Source organism: Eschrichtius robustus, chromosome X (assembly GCF_028021215.1).
Source record: "Eschrichtius robustus isolate mEscRob2 chromosome X, mEscRob2.pri, whole genome shotgun sequence".
Classification (NCBI taxonomy): Eukaryota; Metazoa; Chordata; class Mammalia; order Artiodactyla; family Eschrichtiidae; genus Eschrichtius; species Eschrichtius robustus.
Window position 1 is genome coordinate 64,876,837 of NC_090845.1, and position 8,894 is coordinate 64,885,730.

General features: G+C 36.8%; 1 protein-coding gene across 1 annotated transcript; it reads left to right on the top strand.

Annotated features, from left to right (window-relative positions):
* Nucleotides 1-3,927: 3,927 nt before the first annotated feature.
* LOC137756336 (tigger transposable element-derived protein 1-like) lies at nucleotides 3,928-4,392 on the top strand. The gene has a single exon (XM_068532632.1). It carries the CDS (start codon nucleotides 3,928-3,930, stop codon nucleotides 4,390-4,392), a length of 465 nt encoding a protein of 154 aa, XP_068388733.1.
* Nucleotides 4,393-8,894: the final 4,502 nt, after the last annotated feature.

The following is an 8,894-nucleotide window of genomic DNA, read 5'->3' on the forward strand; positions in this document are numbered from 1 at the left end:
TCAAGCTACAAAAGGAAAAAAAGAAGAAATGAACAAAGAAGAACTACAAAAACTACTGGAAAACAAGGATTAAAATGGCAATAAATACAAAGCTAACAATAATTACTTTAAAAGCCAATGGATCAATCAAAAGACATAGAGTAGCAGATTGGATTAAAAAACAAGAACCTGCAATATGCTGCCTACAAGAGACCCACTTCAGGGTAAAAGACACAAACAGATTGAAGGTGAGGGAATGGCAAAAAATATTTCATGCAGATGGAAACAACAAGAAAGCAGGAGTAACAAAAACTCATATCAGACAAAACTGAGTATAAAACAAAGGCCTACCACCTAAAAGAATTAGAAAAGGAAGAACAAAAAAAACCCAAAGGCAACAGAAGGAAATAAATAATAAAGATCAGAGAGGAAATAAAGAAAATAGAGATTTTTAAAACACAGAAAAGATCAATAAAACCAAGAGCTGGTTTTTTTTAAAAGATAAACAAGTCAACAAACCTCTAGCCAGGCTCACCAACTAAAACAGAGTGAGGACCCAAAAAAAATAAGAAATGAAAGAGGAGAAATAACTGATACCACCCAAGTACAAAGAAAAATCATAAGACAATAATATGAAATTATGTGCCAACAAATTGAACAACCTAGAAGTTTCTAGAAACATAGACTGTCAAAACTGAGCGAAGAAGAAACAGACAATTTGAACAGATCAATCACTAGAAGTGAAATAGAATCTGTAAAAAACAAACAAACAAAAAACTCCCTGCAAACAAAAGTCCAGGACCTGATGGCTTCACTGGGGAATTCAAGCAAATATACAAAGAATAATTTATACCTATCCTTCTGAAACCATCACAAAAGATTGAAGAGGAGGAAACATTCCCAAAGCCATGCTATGAAGCCACCACCATCCTGATACCTAAACCAGACAAAGACACTATAAAAAAAAAAAAAAGAAAATTACAGGCCAGTATATTTGATGAATATAGATGCAAAAATCCTCAACAAAATATTAGCAAACCAAATCCAACAATACATAAAAAGAATCATGGGACTTCCCTGGTGGTCCAGTGGCTGGGACTCCACTCTCCCAATGCAGGGGGCCCAGGTTTGATCCCTGGTCAGGAAACTAGATCCAACATGCTGCAACTAAGAGTTCACATGCCGCAGCTAAAGATCCCACATGCCGCAACTAAAGATCTCACATGCCACAATGAAGATCCCACATGCCACAACTAAGACCTGGCACAGCCAAATAAATAAATAAATAAATTTTTTTAAAAAAATGAATCATGCACCATGATCAAGTGGGATTCACTCCAGGGTCACAAGGATGGTTCACCATAAGCATTTCAATCAATGTGATACACCACATTAACAACAACAACAACAAAAGCACATGATCATCTCAATAGACACAGTAAAAGCATTCGAACAAAATTCAACATCCATTCAGATCAAAATTCTCATCAAAGTGGGTCTAGAGGGAGCATATCTCAACATAATGCCATTTACTTCAAACCCACAGCCAACATCATACTCAATGGTGAAAAATGGAAAGCCTTCTTACTAAATTCAGGAACAAGACAAGGATGCCCACTCTTCACCACCTTTATTCAACATAGTATTGGAAATCCTAGCCACAGCAGTCAGACAAGAAAAATAAATGAAATGTATTCAAATTGGAAGAAAAGAGGTAAAACTGTCACTATTTGCAGATGACATGATAATTTATATACAGACCCTAAAATCCCCACCCAAAAATTCTTAGAGCTAATAAATGAACCAAGAAAGGTAGCAGGATACAAAATTAATATACAGAAATCTGTTGCATTTCTTCACACTAATAATGAAATATCAGAAAGGGAAAGTAAAAAAAAAACTATCCTGTTTAAAATCATATCAAAAAAATACTTAGGAATAAACTTAAGGAGGTGAAAGACATATGTGCTGAAAACTATAAAATATTGATAAAGGAAATTGAAGATGATTCAAAGAAATGGAAATATATCCTGTGCTCTTGTATTGGAAGAATTAATATTGTTAAAATGGCCATACTACCCAAAGCAATCAATAGATTTAATGCAACCCCTATCAAAATACCCAGGACATTTTTCACAGAATTGGAAAAAATAATCCTAAAATTTATGTGGAACAACAAGTCCCTTAATACACCAAGCAATCCTGAGGAATAAAACAAAGCTGGAGGTATAACCCTTCCACTCTTCAGCCTATTCTACAAAGCTGCAGTAATCTAAACAATGTGGTATTGGTACAAAAATAGACATATAGATCAATGTAACAGACTAGAGAGCCCAGAAATAAACCCACACACCTACAGTCAATTTATCTATGACAAAGGCAGCAAGAATATACAATGGAGAAAAGACAGTCTCTTCAACAAGTGGTGCTGGGAAAGCTGGACAACTACATGTAAATCAATAAAATTAGAATACTCTCTCATACCATATACAAAAATTACCTCAAAATGGTAAAGACCTAAATATAAGACATGACACCATAAAACTCCTAGAAGAAAACATAGGCAAAACACTCTTTGACATAAATAATAGCAATATTTTCTTAGATCAGTCTCCAAAAGTGAAAGAAATAAAACCAAAAATAAACAATTTGGACATAATCAAACTTAAAAGTTTTTGCACAGCAAAGTAAACCATCAACAAAACAAAAAACCTATGAAATGGGAGAAAATATTCACAAACAATGCAAATGACAAGGGGTTAATATCCAAAATATACAAAAGCTCATACAACACAATATCAAAAAACAATCTGATCAAAGAATGGGCAGAAGACCTAAATAGACATTTCTCCAAAGAAGACATACAGACGGCCAACAGGCACATGAAAAGATGCTCAACATCACTAATTATTAGAGAAATGCAAATCAAAACTACAATGAAGTATCATCTCACAACAGTCAGAATGGCTATCATCAAAAAATATACAATTAATAAATGCTGGAGAGGGTGTGGAGAAAAAGGAAACCACTGACACTGTTGGTGGGGATGTAAATTGGTGCAGCCACTGTGGAAAACAGTACGGAGTTTCCTTAAAAACTAAAAATAGAGCTACCATATGATCTTGCAATTCCACTCCTGGGCATATATCTGGAAAAGATGAAAACTGTAATTTGAAAAAATACATGCACCCCAATGTTCATAGCAGCACTATTTACAATAACCAAGACATGGAAACAACCCTCGTGCCCATCAATAGATTATTGGCTTAAGAAGATATTGTATATGTATACAATGGAATACTACTTAGTCATAAAAAAGGTTGAAATATTGCCATTTTCAGCAACATGGATGAACCTAGAGGATATTATACTTAGTGAAGTAAGTCAGACAGAGAAAGACAAATCTGTCTATCTATCTATCGATCGATCGATCGATTGATCGATCTATTGATCTATCGATCTATAGATATATCCGAATCACTTTGCTGTGAACCTGAAACAAACACAGTATTGTAAATCAACTATACTTCAAAAAAATAAAATATTGCCATTGGCAGCAACATGGATAAAGCTAGAAAATATACTTAGTGAAGTAAGTCAGACAGGGGAAGACAAATACTATATGATATCACTTACATGTGTAATCTAAGAAATAATACAAATGAATCTACAGTAATTCCCCTACATACGAACCTTCAAGTTGCGAACTTTCAAAGATGCGAACATGTGCTTGCATGTCCAATCACGTTAAGTTAGTTCGCGTGTCTGGCGTACACTGTCACATGCGTGCATCCTCTACAAGTGGTCGTGCTTTTGTGTACTTTACTGTACAGTACTGTATAGAGTACAGTAGTACAGTATCTTTATCTTAAGGCCAGGATATCTGGAAGCAAGCGTAAAAGCAGCAGTGACATAGCTGATACTGCTAAGAAGTGCCAAGTGATAACGATGGAAACAAAAGTGAAAATAATTGAGAGAGTGGAGCAAGGTGAAAAGATGGTAGACATCGCTCGCTCGTATAACATGAATCATTCAACCAACGGCATGATTCTAAAGAACAAGGACAAGATCATGGAACATGTGAAGTCTGTTGTGCCAATGATGTCAACAATAATATCGAAGAAGCATGGAAAAGTGATGGAGGAGATGGAGAAACTTCTCAGTGTGTGGATGCAGGATCAGCAACAGCATCAAGTCCCACTCAGCTTAATGCTGATTCAAGAGAAAGCTAAAAGTCTTTATGAAGACTTGAAGAAGAAACACCGTGAAGAATCAGAGGGCTCACCTTTTAATGCCAGCCATGGCTGGTTTCATCGGTTCAAGACTAGAGCCGACCTTCACAACGTAAAAGTAAGTGGTGAGGCAGCGAGTGCAGATACAGTAGCTGCCCGGCAATTTCCTGAAATGCTTTGAGAAATTATTGATGAAGGCATGTATTTACCCAAGTAGGTTTTTAATATGGATGAGACAGGACTGTACTGGAAGAGGATGTCAGACCGAAGTTACATCAGTAAGGAGGAACAGTTGATGCCAGGCTATAAAGCAGCAAGGGATAGGATAACTCTGTTGTTTGATGGTAATGCTTTTGGCAATGTGAAGCTGAATCCTCTCTTAGTTTATCATTCAGAGAGCCTAAGAGCCCTTAAAAACATAGCCAAGGGCTCTCTTCCTGTTGTGTGGAAGAGTAACCCCAAAGCCTGGGTTACACAGGCCATTTTCCAGGACTGGTTTGTCCACCACTTTATCCTGGAGGTAAAGAAATATTGCTTGGAAAAGGACGTCCTAGTCAACATTCTTTCACTGCTTGACAATGCTCCGGGCCGCCCCCCATTCGTGGACGACATTCATCCCACCGTCAAAGTAGTGCATCTGCCACCTAATACTATGTCGCTCATCTAACCTATGGACCAGGGAGTTATAGCGACTTTCAAGAAATATTATTTATGTCACACTTTTCGTCAGACAGTAAAGGCGAGAGATGAATCAGGAACAACATTACAACAATTTTGGAAGGACTATAACATCTACAAGGCCATAAAAAACATTGACTTTGCTTGGTGTGAGGTTATGGCTGTCACCATGAATGGGGTTTGGAAGAACCTTTGCCTGAAGTTTGTTCATGATTTTCGTGGATTTGGGAAGGTGGATGAGGAGTCCAAAGAGGTCTTCAGCAACTTAGTGACCCTCAGCAAGAGGCTGGAGCTAGATCTGCAAGAGGATGACTTCATTGAACTCCTTGCTGTGCAACACAAGGAGCTTACTAATGAAGACCTGATGGAATTGGAGGCCCAGAGAAAGGATTAAGAGAGACAAGAGGAAGAAGAAGTAACCAAAGAACCAAAGAGATTCAAGATTCAGGAAATGGCAAGGGGATTTTCTTTATTTGAGGAGGCACTGTTAGTTTTTGAGGCATAGGACCCGAATGTAGAATGGTACACAAAAGTTGCAGCAGCCATTCAGAATGCAATCCAGTGCTACCATGTCGTCTATGATGAGAAAAAAAGAGCTACTACCCAGATGTTACTGGATCATTTTTTCAAGAGGGTAGATAGAATTGAATCCAGCAAGCAACCAGAACCTGGGCCATCAACATCAGGCATGAGTGAAATTGCAGCTTGCCCTCCATCTCCTACTGCTGACGATCCTTCAGCTCTACTATCTCCCACCTCCAGTCAGTAACACTTCTTGCCTATTCGCCCGATGCCAGTCCCTGTATGCCAGCTGTTGCACTGTACTACTGTACTTTTCAAGGTATTTAACTGTAAGATTAAAATTTTTTCTTTATTTTTTGTGTTTTTTATGTATTATTTGTGTGAAAAGTATTATAAACCTATTTCAGTACAATACTATATAGCCGATTGTGTTAGTTGGGTACCTAGGCTAACATTGCTGGACTTACGAACAAATTGGACTTACGAACGCATTCTTGGAATGGAACACGTTCATATCTAGGGGACTTACTGTACTGAGAGATAAGTGTTGGGTAAAATAAAAGATAGCTTTATTGAGAAAGCTGGCAGTCCTTGGCAGAAGGTGAACTCATGTGCCAAGGAACCAACTCCTCACTGCCCATCAGGGGGCAAGAGCTTTCAAAGGGGAGTTTCAGGGGTACATAGGCGAGGAGGGGTTGCTACATGTAGAAGAGCACATTCAGCGCCAACTATCATCTTGAAATTGGTCATATGGTGGTCTGATCAGCATCATCTTGATTAAGTACAGTTAATCTTCAATTCCAGGGTTGGTTTGTTCCCATTTCCTTGAAGCCAGTTATTGCAATTGTGTAAGATGGAGCAGCTTATGTCATAGCTACAGTCTGGTCATCATGTAGTTAACTTCTTCCACCTGGTGGGGGTTTCAGTATATGCAAAACAGCTCAAAGAATATGTCTCAGAATATTATTTATAGTCCTTGAATAGGAACTAAAAGTCCTTGACTTTGTTTAATGGCTAAACTATTATTATTTTGTCTTGCTTGACTATTTTCCTTTGTTTCTGCATTTTCTCATTTCTCTGATTAAATGTATTCTTTGGAACTTGAGGAAGGCTTAGGAGGCTAAAATTTCTCTACAAACAAGGGGCAGGTGGAGGGCATTGGGCCAAAGTGGAGAGGGGAAGGGTCTGTCCCATGAAGGCCCCATAGGGTCCTACTCATTTACAAAATCATACCAACTATCATTTTCAACCACAGTGGAATGAAATTAGAAATCAATGACAAAGCTGGAATACTTATAAATATGTGGAAATTAAACAACACACTTCTAAACAATCAGTGGGTGAAAGAAGAAATCAAAAGGGAAATCAAAAAATATCTTGAGGGAATTCTCTGGTGGTCCATTGGTTACAACTCCACGCTTTCACTGCTGAGGGCCCAGGTTCAGTCCCTTGTCAGGGAGCTGGGATCCCACAAGCTGTATGGCCAAAATAAACAAAAAATCTTGAAACATTCTGTAGGTTGCCTTTTTGTTTTGTTGAAGGTTTCCTTTGCTGTGCAAAAGCTTTTAAGTTTAATTAGGTCCCATTTGTTTATTTTTGTTTTTATTTCCTTTGCTTTAGGAGACAGATCCAAAATAAATATTGCTACAATTTATGTCAAAGAGTGTTCTGTCTGTTTCCTTCTAGAAGTTTTATGGTTTCTGGTCTTACATTTCAGTCTTTAATCCATTTTGAGTTTATTTTTGTATATGGTATTAGAAAATGCTCTAATTTCATTCTTTTACATGTAACTGTCCAGTTTTTCAGCACCACTTATTGAAGAGACTGTATTTTCTCCATGATATATCCATGCCTCCTTTATCATAGTTTAATTGACCGTTAGTGTTTGGGTTTATTTCTGGGCTCTCTATTCTGTTCCATTTATCTATGTGTCTGTTTTTGTGCCAGTAACACACTGTTTTGATTACTGTAGCTTTGTAGTATAGTCTAAAGTAAATGAGCATGATTCCTCGAGCTCTGTTCTTCTTTCTCAAGATTGTTTTGGCTATTTGGGGTCTTTTCTGTTTCCATACCAATTTTAAAATTATTTGTTCTAGTTTCATGAAAAATACCTTTGGTGTGTCGATAGGTATTGTATTAAATCTGTAGATTTCCTTGGGTAGTATGGTTATTTTAACAATAGTAATTCTTCCAATCCAAGAACACAGTATACCTTTCCATCTGTTTGTGTTGCTTCAATTTCTTTCATCAGTGTCTTATAGTTTTCCAAGTACAGGTTTATTCCTAGGTATTTTCTTCTTTTTGATGTGACGGTAAATGGGATTGTTTTCTTAATTTAAATGAAAAGAAAACCTACAGAATGGGAGAAAATATTTGCAAATGATATGACAGATAAGTGATTAATATCCAAAATATATGGACAGTTCATAAAACTCAACATCAAAAAAACAAACAACCCATTAAAAACAAACAACCCATTTAAAAATGAGCAGAAGATTTGAATAGACACTTTTCCAGAGAAGAATTACAGATGGCCAACAGGCAGAAGAAAAGATGCTCAACATGGTCAATCATCAGAGAAATGCACATTTCTCTGATGTATTATCTCACAACCAACAGGATGGCTTCATCAAAAAGACCACAAATAACAAATGTTGGTGAGGATGTGGGGAAAAGGGAACACATGTACACTATTGGTGGGAATGTAAATTGGAGCAGCCACTGTGAAAACCAGTGGGGGGTTCCTCAAAAATCTAAAAATAGAACTACCTTATGACCCAGAAATTCCACTTCTGGGTATATATCTGAAGAAAACAAAAACACTAATTTGAAAAGATACATCCACCCACATGCTCACTGCAGCACTATTTACAATTGCCAAGGTATGGAAGCAATGTATGTGTCAATAGATGATTGTATAAAGAAGATGTGGTACATATATACAATGGAATACTACTCAGCCATAGAGAAGAATAAAAAAATGTCATTTGCAATAACATGTATGGACATGGAGGGGTTTATACTTAACAAAATAAGTCAGACAGAGAAAGACATATACTGTATGATATCACTTATGTGTGGAATCTAAAAAATAAAACAAACTATTGAATATAAGAAAAAAGAAACAGACACAGGTATAGAGAACTAACTAGTGGTTTCCAGGTGAGAGAGGGAAAGGAGTGTGGGCAAGTTAGTTGTAGTGGATTAAGAGGTACAATCTACTATGTATAAAATAAACAAGCTACAAGGATACGTTGTACAGCACAGAGAATATAGCTAATATTTTATAATAACTATAAACATATAACCTTTAAAATTGTTAATCACTATGTTGTGCATCATGTAACACTGTAAATCAACTATCCTCAATAAAATACATTTTAAAACTATTGCATTGGCCAAAAAGTTCGTTCAGTTTTTGTAAGCTCATGGAAAACCCGAACGAACTTTTTGGCCAACCAAATATATACACCCAACATCAAA